Source organism: Anguilla rostrata, chromosome 14 (genome assembly GCF_018555375.3).
Source record: "Anguilla rostrata isolate EN2019 chromosome 14, ASM1855537v3, whole genome shotgun sequence".
NCBI classification, from domain to species: Eukaryota; Metazoa; Chordata; class Actinopteri; order Anguilliformes; family Anguillidae; genus Anguilla; species Anguilla rostrata.
In genome coordinates, this window is record NC_057946.1 from 1174856 (window position 1) to 1191236 (window position 16381).

Consider the following 16381-nt stretch of genomic DNA (forward strand, 5'->3'; position numbering starts at 1 on the left):
CATGCTGCGCAGTCTTTTCTGAAGTTCCCCAGCGCCTTCTGTCTCTCCCACAGAGCGTTCACTGCACTGTTTTTGTTTACCTCAGAATTACCCAGCACCCCCCCCCCCCTCCAAAATGAACAGAAGTATAAACGGGGAGAAGGGTGAGCATCGGAAATCGATACCACGCTTGGATTTGCCCAATCGAATGGATCGTCTGGCAGAGCAGCAGGTTCGTCTCACCGGTCCGACTGTATTTTTAATGCGCAGTTCGAGCGCGGCTGTGTCTGTCGTTGAGCTCAGAACCAGGTGAGGCTCCACCTAGCCGGGAGATTAGAGAGAGGAGTCTGCTCTGAAGCTCTGCTTGATTAAACCTCCACTCGTTTACATGAATAGTTTTACATGCTCTGCGGGGCGGGAGACACATTTACAGAACGGACATACTGAAGGGGATAGGAGGAGGAGGAAGAGGAGGAAGAGGAGGACAAAGACATTTCAGGTAGGAGCGCGCGTATCGCAAACTTAAAAAATATTTTTTTTTTCTCCCCAAAAATTTTGGGATTTCTGTGTCTATTTGGGTTTATGTGGATAATCACAGCATAATGAAAAGAGGGTGTTCGGACGCGTTCTCATATTTTCATTGTTATGTTATAATATCACTGCCCTCTGCTCTGATGAACTTCTGTTTTAGTTCCTTGTTGAGCAGAAATAAAAGGTCTGCCCATTAGGGGATGGACACTTAAAATTAAAAGGCTTCTGTTTGTCATGAAGTGTGTGCTCAACAAGCCACTAAAACAGAAGTTAGTAAAGAATAAACTGAGGTTACCTGTGATCAGATAACAGTTTCTCCTCTCACTCAAATCTTGTGTGAGACAGCAGTCAGAATCTACAGTATCGGTTCTATTTTTCATTCCTTTTACATTTCTGTGGTTTTTAGGTATCCTGTGAATTTTGTGATGATACAATGTGAGAGTGGACTTCTCTGGGATTTAAGTTACAGCCCAAGTTCTTTACCTGCAGTTAGTGCTTGAATATTAACTAAATGATTTAACTGAATGATTTAATCATTTAAATCATTGGTTAGGCTAATGACTTAAGAATTTATATTTTAGAAGTCATGACGTTTCTGTATGGTTGCATAAAATCTTTGTAAAATCATGTAGATAACATACTCATCTGATACTTAAAAACATGCTAAATACCAATGCAACGCTGCAAAATCATTAATGAATAAAAATTAGTATCTTATTTTAAATCGTTTTCAGCAGCAACATATTTGAAGTACACCGTCTCTATCCGGAGGTTCCCTGTATGCCTCTCATCAACAGTTCCAAAATAAGGACCTCTTTTTTTTAAAAAACTCTTCAGTACTTGGGAAGGTCACGGGCAGCTATAGCCCTGTATTACACAGGAAGGCTGCCCCTCTGTTTGTTCCACACCTCGGTCCCATCACATTAACATAAAAATAAGCAAAAATAATCCTCTTACGGCCGCCACTGCAGCGCAGACCTGGTCACAGCGAGGGAATACGGTGACGTTTAACCCCACTTTAATCACGCAGTCTTAGTCTAAATCACGTCTGCTCTTCCATGTGCTGCAATTACTGCATCAGTGCAGGCATTATCTTCAGTATTAATTAAATACAAACTAAATGTAAAAATAGAATCACATGAATTTTATTAGTTCAAAGATGCGGTTATTATTCTTTGCCACTAATATCTAGTACATGTACTCGTTTGTAGGAGCAGAGAGTGATTGCTACATTTACAAAACAAATCTGTTAAGCAGAAAAGTGACACAGAACACATTTAAATGGATTATGTGCCCCAATTTATCACTTTTTGGGGTCTCAGGTCAGTTTTTTTTTCTGTATTTCCTCTGTTAGTCATCTTTGTGACAGTGTCTCTGTAGAGAGCGCTGTATGAATAAAACTGAATTTATGAACACATCTCATTACAGTGGAGGCTATTGTTAAATGGAAATGAAATTTCATGCACCAGTGCTTACACTTGCTACTCAGGGAAAAAATAATGGATAGACAAACCCGCCCAGTGTTCTATGTGCAAATGCATATATATATATATTATATATATTAATATATATATATATATATATATATATGTATGTATCCAGGACAACACTCATTATATTTATTTATTTCTTGCTGCAAGAGGCCCTTCCTGAGTGTAATATGGTGAATGTGTCGGGGGTGAGCAGCACATTACATTACATTTATTTAGCAGATGCTTTTATCCAAAGCGATGTACAAAAGTGCATATCATGGTCATTGGACAACTACAAAACACAGGTTCAATAAGGTACAATACTCATTTTGTACAGATATTTCTAGCCAAGAACACAGTTCAGTTCACACAATGAACACTATTCTGACCTAACTTATGCCAAGCCAATCTAGGGAAAAGAACACGCTACAATATTAGGACAAACACAAATTACAAAAAGTGTTGGGATGGGGGTACATGTAACATGAGTGCCATGAAAGGGGGGTTTAAAGTGAAATGATACAGAACCCTGACTGAATATTGAATACATTTTTTATTGATATTGACGGACTCATACATATTTAGTTCAGCTACAACACTTGTGTAGACATGACTACCCAGCTGCTCTTGGCTCTTCAGTCTATTCATTGAACCACTGCTTCAGCTATTGAACTGTTGTGCTGTATTGCAAACAGTTGCGTAAAAGTAGGTGACAAAATGATGTAACTGACTGCGGTGAATCAGTAGGCTCCTGATTGGTGAGTGTGGTCACATGGCCACTAAGACTAACCATTCAAAGAGTAAGAATTGAAAGACAAAGCCAAAACCTGAAGTATGGTTCTACAGAAATTAAACACTTAAACACTTTAGGAACATTTCTACGACCCAAATGGATGATGTTCATGTTTAGAGGGATTATTTACTATTATGTTTGAAATAGCTATGCATGCCATGAAGAATAAAAATCCCATCTTCACACTGTGTTTATTGGACTATGGTGCAAACAATTTAAAGTGAATCAATTGGCTCCTAAGGAAAAAAGATAACAGCTTGTTAAAATGCTGAGTTTGCAACTGTGTTTGGAACGAAAACCAGCATACACAGATGGTTACCGCACCACGCTGTGGTGAATGGGTGATCCCCATGGTCACGGGTCGAACCCGGACCATGCCAGTGCTGGCCAGTAGCTCCACGGGGCCACGTGCGATTGGGACACCCCCCCCCCCAAGCTTGGGCCCCCCCCCTGCATGGGTCTGTGGAGGAAAGCTGTATGTGCACTGGGACTGTTCACATTCCTTAAGTGTGCAGTAATAATAGAGTCCAGAGCCTTGAAGCTGTTTTGGTTCAGATTGGGATAGACGGGAAAGGAGGTTGAGGAACGTATTCATTTTAACTGAAACAATGCATCATGTTTGGATGAGGTTGCATTCTGCTGAAAACTGCCAAAGCGTGCACCTTTTGTTACAGAGATCCAAAGATATGTAAATTTGTTCTTTATCATTTTTGAAAGGTACAGTCTTTTACTGAAAGTTTCATAAGATTCCCTTCCTCCAGTTGGAAACTAAATGATGAGCCTGTCTATAAAATGTTTATTGTGTATCTAAATTCCCAATGTAAAATGCAACGGTGAATGAGGGGGTAATTTAGAGATGAGGATGGTGCACTCAAATTCAAATGGGCCTTAGTTTATAGCGCAGTGAGAATTCGCAAACAGGAGGAGGACTTACGGAATGGCACCCTGAAGCCTGTGGAAATGTGTGGAAACGCATCATCACTTCCCAGCCCGGCTAAACCGTGGGGTTCGTCACCAGCAACACCAAACACCGACAGCTTGAGTAGGCGACCGCAGACAGATTGAGTCTTGCATAATCGCAAGGGGGAGGGGCTAGGAAGAGCCAATGAGAGAGCGGCGCGTGTGTGTGCGTGCGCGCGTGTGTGTGTGTGTGTGTGTGAGGGGGAGAGACGCTGAAGGGCGCCGCTCACGCTCCCGTCCCGTCGCAGATCATGGAGCGAGGCTTCTCCAGGAAGGTGGACGTCCCGGACCAGGCGCACTACATCGTGGCGTTCTTCGTGCTGGTCATCGGCACCGTGGGGGTGGCCGGGAACGCCCTGGTCATGTACGCGTTCTACAGGTGAGTGTGCAGGTGGGACACTGCTTCTGTGTGTATGCGTTCTACATGTGAGTGCACAGGTGTGGCACTGCTTCTGTGCGTACGCGTTCTACAGGTGAGTGCGCAGGTGTGGCACTGCTTCTGTGTGTATGCATTCTACAGGTGAGTGCACAGGTGTGGCACTGCTTCTGTGTATATGCATTCTACAGGTGAGTGCGCAGGTGTGGCACTGCTTCTGTGTGTACGCATTCTACAGGTGAGTGCACAGGTGTGGCACTGCTGTATGTTATCTTCATTCCATAGTTATATATTTTTATTATTGTCTTTGACACTTTTCTCTACGATTAGTTTGGAACATTGCCATTCTATGCCATTTCAATCACTTTATTTCTATATTTAATATTTTCTTCTGTGTGATTTAAGGATCTAAGTGGGGAGGGATGTAGTTTTGGGGTGAACATGCCTCTGGTATGCTTGTTGGTGGTGTTGTTGGTAGGACGGAGCGTAGCACAGTGGGTAAGGAACTGGGCTTGTAACTGAAAGGTCGCAGGTTCGATTCCCGGGTAAGGACACTGCTGTTGTACCCTTGAGCAAGGTATTTAACCCGCATTGCTTCAGTATATATCCAGCTGTATAAATGGATACAATTAGTAAAATTATGTAAAAGTTGTGTAAGTCGCTCTGGATAAGAGCGTCTGCTAAATGCCTGTAATGTAATGGTGTGACTGCTAGTGTTGGGATACAATAATCCCAGCCAGACAACTCCCTCCTCCCTCCCCAAGCAAAGCTGTCATGCCAGTTATGTGCCCACTCTGACGGGCGTCCTGCTGCAGTCGGCCCTGTTGCACTCTGTTTAATACCAAACGGTGGGGGTCCATCCGCACAAATTGCCTTGGAGGTGCCACAGGGAAAAGGGCTTGTTATGCCCCTGGGAAAGGTGTTTATTCATGGATGACTCGGCCACATGGATTGTAATTAACTGTAACGGTGTACCTAGTTTGGCAGTGTACCCTGTGTCAAGTTCTTGTTGGAGTTTTTGGCAATGTATTAGTATGTCTGACCCTGATGTTTCAACAGAACAGCCCGATCAGGATCTGTCCTAAATATTTTATATGTATTCAATAACTACAAACTTAGATCCCCAAGATATTCCAGTACTGTTGTTTTATAGTCTCTTCAGTTGTAGTATATGGCACTGCACAGTTCAGCTGGGTTTAAAGCTTGTTTGTTAGAAATCAATAGCAAATGCAGACTCGATATTTGGAACAGTTTCGGTGCTTTGAAGGCTTAATTTGACCCTTTTGAGAGAGACTGAATGAATCGTCTCGTCGTCCTTAGAACATTAAATAGAGATGAAAACCTCTCAGCTTGTGCTCAACATCGCAGCCAGCTTCTGCTCACGTGCTTTTTTTCACACCTGGCTACCTGCCATATAATTGTTTGGTCAATAATATGACATATTTTCATATTTCACACTCAATTATGATTTTCCTGTCACATCATCCACACTTATCCACAAATATCTGTTGTGACTGGGCATCGTTATGATCTGGTCTACCAGTGGATGCAAACATACACGTCTGCTAACTGTGACATTGGACAAAGTATCGCATGCATTAGCACTGATTTAGAATATCACTGTTGAAAAATAATAAAACAGAATACAGTGTGTGACAACTTTCATTTATGTTGAAAAGCAAATAACATTACCGTTTAAATATTTCTTGTTAACCCTCTTTGTCCATGTGCTACTGTTGTTAATTGAAATATATTGTTTATTTAAATATTTTTACGGTGAAGTCACAACTATCTATGCAATTCCCTTCTGTTTTGCAGCCAGTATCTGTGTCATAAATCAACACAGAAAGTTTAGCAGGATTAATGGATATCTGAGATGTAGTGTATTGACTAGTGGAAGGTCTGAGCTACAGGAGCTAATATGTCTTCATTCATCCATTTCAGTGCTTTTGTTTTGGAGTCATTTGTATTGCTAAGCCTATCTGAGAGGCTATAAAAATACCAGACAGGTCGTTAAGTATGAAAAGGAAAATAAAGGAATAAAATCGGAGATTAGCACAGCTGTACATATTTGTGCTTCCTGAGTACTTTAACACTTCCTCAAACATAAGACAGCATGGATGTCTTATAAAGACACTGCTATTTTTAAGATCCACAAAAAAAAACAAAGGAATTGCCAGAATCATAGCGGCTTTAAACTGGTGCTGACTCTGGTGGGGTCATTTTCAGCACCATAAAATTCTACAGACGGCTATACATACAATGCATTATTAGCAATAAAAAATAAAGAAATAAAATAATAATAATCATAATAATAATATCATCATCATCATAAATGATGTCTCTTGGCTTTGGAGCATTGAAAAGCCAGAGAAGCAATGGCAGAGGGATGTTTGTGTTGAAATCTTTGCCTGGGGGCTGTTGTTGGATGATCAGATCAGGTCTCTAATTGTTCTGTGCATTAAACCAAAATCAGATTCCTTCCGCTGGGTGGCTCCCATAAGCCACGGCGGCTCGGAACTCTGGCCTTGGATTGTCCCCCGCGTCCCCCTTCTAAACACTCCAGGTATTGTGCAGGGAAATCACTGGAACGGGTCAGGCCCAGGCTTCTCATTAATGAGTGGATTTTGAACACGGAGTTGAACAGGAATTAACCCCTGACCTATGCGTATTGCAGAAATATTTAGTGTCCAGTACAGAGTAACTGAACTACAAAGAGATTTCAGATTGTCAACCTCCTGTTGGTTCTTTTTTTTTTTTTGGGGGGGGGGATTTATTGATGAGGAAATAAAATATAGAAAATGTGATTGGGTTGGAGTCCTGATCTATGTGGTCACTTCTGGCACTACGATCTTTACTTCACTCTAGTGTGTTTCTTTTGCACCTCTGCACCTTGAACTGGTGCACTTGTTGTACGTCGCTCTGGATAAGAACGTCTGCCAAATGCCTGTAATGTAATGTAATGTAATGTGATTGGGTGGGATTATGGTGGGGTGGTAGAGGGTACATAAACACATAATCAGAATGAAAGTCGTATGCCCATAATTCATGTATGACCCAGTATACACAGCCATGGATTAAAGTAGTCTGCACAGGACAAGGTATTTCAGGAGTCGACCAATAGAGTTGCATGTAAAGGTGAGAGAGCTCTAAGCTTTGTTTTTGTAGTTCACTGTATAATTCAGGTAAGAATTTCTTGAGGTATAGCGCCTGAACTATGTAACAAACCACTGAAAAACACTTTACACGAACCCTTCATCATAAGGCTGGCATAACACTGTCTTACACATGACATAAGAGGTGTCACAGGATGACATATTGTATGTATTTTCCCAAAAGTTTGGTCTACTGGATTAATAGGGTTGGTTTCAATTCCACTATTTCAGCTCTGGTTCAGAATGTCTAAATTCAAATTAAATTCAATTCCAGCTCCAAAGATTGACATTTATGGAATTCAGCTCCAGTTAAATGAATTGCTATTTAATTTAAGTCATGTTGCTTAAAGGTTATTGTAATTAAATTCCACAATAAATTCCCTACTCTGTGAAATTTAAACCGGAATACGCCTGCGAATAGACCCAGCCATCTTGTTTGTCTCAACAACATTAATATCTTTGCTCGGTGTTGTCTCTACTGGCTGCTCATAGCGTAACCCCGGTGGCTGGCTGGCCTCCATTTTGTGTTCAAACACGTGAACCATGCGATCACATGGGATCTCATCAGATCACTGATGTTCACCGTTCAGCAGACACCTCCTCCCCGTTCATTAAAGAGAGTGGTGCTGAAACCGCGTAAGTCTTTTAACCCTCGTACTGTATTATGCTGAAAAACAGCTGCATCAGTTATGCTTCGGGTCAAATTGACCCACGCGGTGCAGATCTGTTCAGCACATTCAGATAATCCTAAAACAGTGAAAACGTTTCATTTGTCTTATCTGGTCTTTCATAAAGAACAAAAACATTAATTATTTATTTCAGTCCCTATATTTAATAAGTTTATTGAACATATTTCCTGTCAAAAAAGTCAGGTTTTGTTCTGTTCGACCATATTAATTGATGTAATCATTTTTAGTAAACAAATTAATTATTTTTTCCCCCCATTTCATAAAGGTGATAAAAAGCACTATTGACCCAAACTGGCCATATTTGTGTACAAAGTGTGCATAGACATTCCACACACAGCTACGGGTGAAAGCCGTCCATTTAGATTCTTAAAGGAGTAGAAGTCATAAAATGTATTCAAAAATTACCCTGTAGGCCTATTTCACATACACCAAAAAAGGTTAAATGAGTCAAATTGACCCGCATCATAGTTAAATGTTTAATTTAATTTACATGCATTGTCCAAGTACAGGCAGGGTGTCTCTGGCTGAGCCCACCAGCATTGTGAGTTCTCCACTTTTGATTAATGATAAAAATATATGAATATTTATTTGTGATTGAAAATTTCATTTCAAGTCATATTTTTATTTATTTTTATTTAATTGACTACATCAGACTGTCTGTATTTATAAGGTATATGTATGTGTGTGTGTGTGTGTGTGTTTACATTAATATATATGTGCATGTGTATGTATGTGTATGTGTTTCCTATGTATTTCAGTAACAAGAAACTGCGGAATCCAGCTAACTACTTCATCATGAACCTGGCGGTGAGCGACTTCCTCATGGCCATCAGCCAGTCCCCCATCTTCTTCATCAACAGCCTGTACAAGGAGTGGATGTTCGGTGAACTGGGTAACAATTCTTATTTCATCCTGCTGTTTGTCCCCTGAGCATTATTTTCTGCTCTGGTGAATTAGAAGGGTCAAGGCAACATCCAATCACTCTGAATATAATTAACCATTTAAGGTGCAAGACCACAAATATTGTTATTAGAATATGCAATTAGAATGTTCTTAAAGGTCTGGGAAACTGAAATCTGTGAATTATTTGCTTTATGTGTTATTTTAATACTTTTTTGCATACACAAATGGCTGAGATATTATTTTAAATGGTTCTTGCAAAACAAAACTGTATAAAAGTCTGTGCTGAAATTGGCTTGCTTTCCCTCTTGGCTTAACGCCAGGTTTTCAGTGGGTGGTATTAACTGGATGTGAGTTACATAACAAAAACCTTAAGTCTTGTGAATCTTTTTGTTTGTAATATGTAAATGATGCTCTTGCCAGTTTTGTGTGGGTAAGGCAAGCTAAGAAAAGAACAACCTCTCTGCCAAGAAAGAATCTTTCTGGCGTGTTGTTGACATAGTCTTCAATGAAGGGCTGCCAAGGCCTGTATCTTCCAATAGGAACACACCACAGTGACGGGAAAAGATTTGACAGAAAACTGGTGAAAATCCCTGGTTGAATGTAATTTAACTGCATATAAATTAAGCTTCTATATATAAGCCTCTGTACGTAATAAAAAAATTTTAATTTCAGTTTAACTTTTTTTTTTAATCTTTATTTTTGGGTTTAATTTTGCCTAAACATTCATTCATTTTTGCATTAATGATGCAATTCTACTTTCACATTAATAGCATACGTCAGTGGAATGTCTCAGCAGGATTATTCACTAGCATGGCTGATATGGTCCAGCCACTGCTAAACAGAGGTTTCCCAGCTTTAACAGTACCTCTCTAAAGGCTTTTGCAGTGACTCCTGCACAGGTGAGCTCTAAATCCAGGTGTCTGTTTCTCTGTGGGCTTTCAGGGTGTAAGCTGTATGCCTTCTGCGGGGCTCTGTTCGGGATCACCTCCATGATCAACCTGCTGGCCATCTCCATCGACCGCTACATCGTGATCACCAAGCCCCTGCAGGCCATCGGGTGGACGTCCAAGCGCCGCACCTCGCTGGTCATCCTGCTGGTGTGGCTGTACTCCCTGGCCTGGAGCCTGGCCCCGCTGCTGGGCTGGAGTGAGTCCCTGCTCCGCCCGTCTCCGCCCTCGATCTGGCCTTTTTAAAATGCGCCCACATTCACTGGAAAGTCCATGCCAATGTTTAGTGTCCATGCCAATCTGCACTGAGAAAAACTACGTCAAACTACGCCCCCATTTGAGTTCCAAGCTTAAAACTGATTTGTGAAGTTTTATTCTTCTGTAAATGTTAAATCGTTGTGTAACTCAAACCCCGCTGCATCTATTAATACACAAATTAGCTTCTGTGACAAGCTGATGTCATCATGTTCATCACTGTTGCCCAGTCCTGGGTTGATGCCACAACATATGATTCCTCCCCCCATTTCAAATGCACCCTATTCACCCTGACATAACCAGTGCCCTGAATATACTGCAATTTAGCAGGTATTTCATACTGCTTACTAGAGGATCATTCCTTTACTGCGGTGATGGTGGCTTTTTATTCCCGCATTGAATAATAACTCAGACTGGTCACAGGTTCTTACATCCCGGAGGGCCTGATGACCTCCTGTACCTGGGACTACGTCACGTCCACGCCCGCCAACAAGAGCTACACCCTGATGCTGTGCTGCTTCGTCTTTTTCATCCCGCTGGGGATCATCTCCTACTGCTACCTCTTCATGTTCCTGGCCATACGCCGGACCAGCAAGTACGCGTACAAATCTGCGTGTTGGCCCTCCGTATCTGCAGTGGAACGAAGCTGAGCATCTTTCATTTAAATGCCTCCTTTCCCTTTGTTTCTCTGTCCTCTCTTTCTCCCTCCCTCCCTCTGTGCGTCCCCTCCCTCCATCCCTCCCCGGTCCCACAGGGAGGTGGAGAGCATGAGCGGCCATGTTGGAAAGTCCACTCTGGTCCAGCAGCAGTCCATAAAGACAGAGTGGAAGCTGGCGAAGATCGCGTTCGTGGTCATCATCGTGTTTGTGCTGTCCTGGGCGCCGTACGCCAGCGTCACGCTGATCGCCTGGGCGGGGTAATGCTGGGGATTCTGGGTAATGCTGAGAATTCTGTGTAATACTGGGTTTTCTGAGAAACTAATCTTAAGTCTAAGACAGGCATCTCAAACTCAAATCCTGGAGGGCTGCTGTGTTTGCTGGTTTTTGATGCAGTCCTGCAATGAAGTGCTTAATTAAAGTCTCTGATTGGCTAAAGCAGGGGTCCTCAGTCTTATCCAGAAAGCGCCACTGAGGGTGCAGGCTTTTGTTCCAGCCAACCAGTTCACACACCTGATTCTACTAATCAAGACCTAAGACTCTGGCGGTTCGCAGAGACAGGCGTGTTACTGCTTGGTGGAAACATACGCCTGTGCCCACAGTCTGGTTGAGATTGAGGACGCCTGGGCTGAAGAGTCTGCACACCTTGCTTCCAGGGCCTAACCTGGCTGCTGATTTAAAGGACATGAGCGGAGGCTGCAGCCCTTCAGAACCGGAGTTTGCAGGTTAAGTACCTTGCTCAAGGGTACAGCAGCTGTATTCTCCCTGCGAATTGAACCTGTGACCTTCAGGTTACAAGACTAGCTCCTTACCCATAATTACATTACATTACAGGCATTTAGCAGACACTCTTATCCAGAGCGACGTACAAGTGCATTAGTTCAAGGTGCAGAGGTGCAAAAGAAACACACTAGAGTGAAGTAAAGATCGTAGTGCCAGAAGTGACCACATAGATCAAGACTCCAACCCTGTAGAGTAACCTGTTCAGCAAACAAACAAACAATCCTGCCAAGTACAAACTAGCACTGAAATCACATTTGCCTAATCAGAATCAGACAAAAACAATCCTGCCAAATAAAAACTAACGTAATCGTATTAGCCTAACTAGGTACATTGAGCTAGACTATAGGCTAGGGAGGGGTGGGGAGAGGTGCAGCCTGAAGAGATGAGTCTTTAGTCTGCGTTTGAAGGTAGTCAGATTCTCTGCTGTTCTGACCGCCACTGTGAAGCTGGTGGGCCTGGTACTTTGCTTTCTGTCTGGCAAAAGTCAATATGCCAACACCTCTGCAGGTGCTCAGTTCTGGATGCTGAAATCCATGACCCATGTGACTTGATTTAATCCTTGTAGAATCAGTGTGGGTGGTACACCGGAAACAAAGAGGATTAGTCTTCTGTTCTTCAATCTCCAAATTTGCAATTATTTCTCCCATAACTGCTATTTTCAGAAGTAAACCATCTCATACCCTAATGACTCAACAGGGTTTAGCAGCATTGCTATTTCCTTGCTTTCTAATGTGACTTTCACTGAAATTACTTTCTTCACATTGTATGCTATGTGGTAAAAAGAAATTGTAATTAACATTTTTAATCATGCGTGAGACCACACAGACAGAGACACAGACACATTTTTTTTCAAAACCATTTTTATAGAAAAAAGTAAACAATAAACTCTATAACAGTGTTACTAAAAGAAGAAAAAATAGACAAAATGCCAAGAATGATTTAAATAGAAACAAATAAAACCAATACAGAGCTATAAAATCCTCTGAAAACAGACCTCTGGAAAGACAAGGATAAAGCCAGTGAGAGGGACGGAGAGAGGGAGAGGGAAAGAGGGAGGGAGGGAGGGGAGAGAAAGAGGGACGGCGGAGGGAGGGGGGGAGAGAAAGAGAGGGAAAGAGTGAGAGACAGGTGAGAGATAGAGAGAAAGAGGGAGGGAGGGGGGAGAGCATGAGGGAAAGGGTGAGGGAGATGCAGTTGCTGCAACCCACACATCCTGCCACCTGTAGGGGGCGCTGCAGTGTGTCATGCCCATGCTCTCCTGGTTGCAGGTATGGCAGTGTTCTGAACCCGTATTCGAAGGCAGTGCCAGCGGTCATAGCCAAAGCCTCCGCCATCTACAACCCCTTCATCTACGCCATCATTCACTCCAAGTACAGGTAGGGGGCGCTGTTCTCTCTGAGCAAGTACAGGTAGGGGGCGCTGTTCTCTCTGAGCAAGTACAAGTAGGGGGCGCTGTTCTCTCTGAGCAAGTACAGGTAGGGGGCGCTGTTCTCCCTGAGCAAGTACAGGTAGGGGGCGCTGTTCTCTGAGCAAGTACAGGTAGGGGGCACTCTTCTCCTGAGCAAGTACAGGTAGGGGGCACTCTTCTCCTGAGCAAGTACAGGCAGGGGGTGCTCTTCTCTCTGAGCAAGTACAGGTAGGGGGCGCTGTTCTCTCTGAGCAAGTACAGGTAGGGGGCGCTCTTCTCCCTGAGCAAGTACAGGTAGGGGGCGCTGTTCTCTCTGAGCAAGTACAGGTAGGGGGCGCTCTTCTCCTGAGCAAGTACAGGTAGGGGGCGCTGTTCTCTCTGAGCAAGTACAGGTAGGGGGCTGTTCTCCTGACAAGTACAGGTAGGGGGCACTGTATCTCTGAGCGAGTACAGGTAGGGGCGCTGTTCTCTCTGAGCAAGTACAGGTAGGGGGCACTGTTCTCCTGAGCAAGTACAGGTAGGGGCCTCTTCTCCTGAGCAAGTACAGGTAGGGGGCGTTGTTCTCCCTGAGCAAGTACAGGTAGGGGGCGCTGCTCTCTCTGAGCGAGTACAGGTAGGGGGCACTGTTCTCTCTGAGCGAGTACAGGTAGGGGGCGCTGTTCTCCCTGATCAAGTACAGGTAGGGGGCACTGTTCTCTCTGAGCGAGTACAGGTAGGGGGCGCTGTTCTCCCTTATCAAGTACAGGTAGGGGGCGCTCTTCTCCCTGATCAAGTACAGGTAGGGGGCGCTGTTCTCCCTGATCAAGTACAGGTAGGGGGCGTTGTTCTCCCTGATCAAGTACAGGTAGGGGGCGCTGTTCTCCCTGAGCGAGTACAGGTAGGGGGCGCTGTTCTCTCTGAGATGAGGAAGGGCTTCTCTGGATCCCGCTGCTGTTCCTCTCCCCTTTCCTTTCGACCCTCATTCTTACCCCCTCTCCCCTCCTCTATCTCCTCCTCCGTCCGATGCTCTTTTCCCTCCTTGTGCCACCGTTTCTAGGGATACGCTGGCAGAGAAAGTTCCGTGTCTGCGTTTCCTGGCCAGCCCCTCCGGGAAGGGGCATGTGTCGGCGTCGAACAGCGAGTTGTCCCTCCATGCGCCCATGCTGAGCCGGCACTCCCTCTCAACCAAGACCCCCTACCACCGAGCGTCCTCCCTGTCCACTGGAGACATGGTGTGTGTGTGTGTGAGTGTGTGTGTGAGTGAGTGTGTGAGTGTGAGTGTGCGTGTGTGTGTGAGAGTGTGAGTGTGAGTGTGAGTGTGCGTGTGTGTGAGTGAGTGAGTGAGAGTGAGAGTGCGAGTGAGTGAGAGTGAGAGTGCGAGTGAGTGAGTGAGTGAGAGTGAGAGTGCGAGAGAGTGAGTGAGTGAGAGTGAGAGTGAGAGTGCGAGTGCGAGTGCGAGTGCGAGTGCGAGTGAGTGAGTGAGTGAGTGAGTGAGAGTGCGAGCGAGAGCGAGAGAGTATGAGAGTGAGAGTGAGTGAGTGAGAGTGAGAGTGAGATTGAGAGTGAGAGTGAGAGTGAGAGTGAGAGTGAGCATGGGCTCACTGGCTTGCTTATTTTCCTGACCAATCAGAAGGTCAGAGCAGCTGTGGCTTGCTTATTTTCCTGACCAATCAGAGGGTCAGAGCAGCTGTGGCTTGCAGCTTACAGCAGGGTTTTCTTGAAGCCAATATTGCAGGTTCTGCTCCTTTACAGATGACTTGGTGTGGCCTGTGTGCTTTCAGTGGGCTGTGAACTACTGGCTTGGAAAGGATCAGTTTGCTCTTTTTGTGCTCGATTGGCCTGCTCGGTGACTCGCATGACTGTGTTGTACATGCAGGAGGCTGATGTTTTAAATATGATATTAATATCATATGAAATGTGCAGTGTGTGTTGCGATGCATGACCCAGCTCCTTCCTGGCAGGTGTGGAGTGATGTGGAGCTGGACCCAGTGGACCAGCAGTCCTGGTCCTTCAGGAGCTCCTCCTCCTCCAGCCTGCTCAGAGACCAGGGCAAGCTCAGAAGCTGCTCTCCTGTCACTGAGGAGCAGGTGGGTAAGGTGAGCTACTCATGCTCATTCCAGGTGCGAGGGGCGGGGCCACCGCTCAGGTGTACTGCTGCTAAACCACTCTTTAACTGAAGTTTGTGCTGGAAAACAGATATTAAGGATATGCAGCATAACTGGAATGAAAATCACAGAATTAAATTCCATTTCGTGTTCCATTTAAAGGCACATTTTTGCAGATGTTGGTCATGCGTGTTGACGCTTTGTTTCCTGTGTGGCCTACAGGTGTACGCTCCAGCGAGCGCGGGAGTGTGTAGCCTTGACTACGGCTTGGTGTCTGGCTCCGTCAGCCTGGCAACCGTTTCCATGCTGGTCGGGACGAGGGGGGGGGCGGCGGCGGGGTGTCGGGATCGGGCGCAGCCGAACGATTTGGGCGGGACAGGCGAGGAGGTCGAGAGTGCCAGGGGCTCTCCTAATGTGGAGCGGGACCCCCCCGTAGACCCTAACGTCCTGCGTGTTATGGCCGGTCACACCCCAGAGAGGCGTTCGATTGGTGAAGCCAGCCACCAGGAGGCCCGGGCGGGGCTGGTCACCTGTGAGGCTGCTCACCTGCTGAGGGACCTGCAGAACTTACACTGCTCCTCCGAGCTGCTGGAGTCTGAGGAGAACTTACACTGCTCCTCTAAGCTGCTGGAGTCTGAGGAGAACTTACACTGCTCCTCTAAGCTGCTGGAGTCTGAGGAGAACTTACACTGCTCCTCTGAGCTGCTGGAGCCTGTGGAGAACTTACACTGCTCCTCTAAGCTGCTGGAGTCTGAGGAGAACTTACACTGCTCCTCTAAGCTGCTGGAGTCTGAGGAGAACTGTACACTGCTCACTCTCGAGCTGCTGGAGCCTGGGAGAACTTACACGGGGCTCACTGCTCGAGCTGCTGGAGCTGGACTCGCCGGCTGCTGGCTGAGAGAACTTACACTGCTCCTCCGAGCTGCTGGAGCCTGAGGAGAACTTACACTGCTCCTCCGAGCTGCTGGGGCCTGAAGAGAACTTACACTGCTCCTCTAAGCTGCTGGAGCCTGAGGAGAATTCCGTCTGGTAAGGTCTGGAGTCCGTGGAGAACTCCACCTGCTGAGGTCTGGAGTCTGAGGAGAAATCCGTCTGCTGAGGATTCATGGTCCTGGATGGCATCGTACCGGTAGAAAACACGCAGCTGACAGCCATCAAGGTCATTTCAGTCATTGGGTTTCTCAGCAGAGCGTCCTGGGTTTAAATACCACTATAATTATGGTAGTACACTGCACTATTGGTTTGAATACTACTATAATTATGGTGGTGTTCCATAGCACTATTGGTTTAAATACCGGTATTTATAGATGACCATGATGCATAGCACATTTGTGCGGTGCCTAAATCTGATTTGCCTGGTCCTCATCCACCCATAGGCAAAGCACCCAAG

At 45.1% G+C, this 16381-nt stretch overlaps 1 protein-coding gene across 1 annotated transcript; it reads left to right on the forward strand.

Annotated features, from left to right (window-relative positions):
- Nucleotides 1-211: 211 nt before the first annotated feature.
- On the forward strand, nt 212-15927 carry LOC135239232 (melanopsin-A-like). Its single transcript, XM_064307760.1, has 10 exons — nt 212-478; nt 3984-4114; nt 8714-8847; nt 9801-10004; nt 10484-10655; nt 10815-10976; nt 12768-12875; nt 13944-14118; nt 14848-14982; nt 15214-15927. The coding sequence occupies exons 1-10, from the start codon at nt 368-370 to the stop codon at nt 15925-15927; spliced, it is 2046 nt and encodes a 681-aa protein (XP_064163830.1). The 5' UTR covers nt 212-367.
- The last annotated feature ends 454 nt before the right edge of the window (nt 15928-16381 follow it).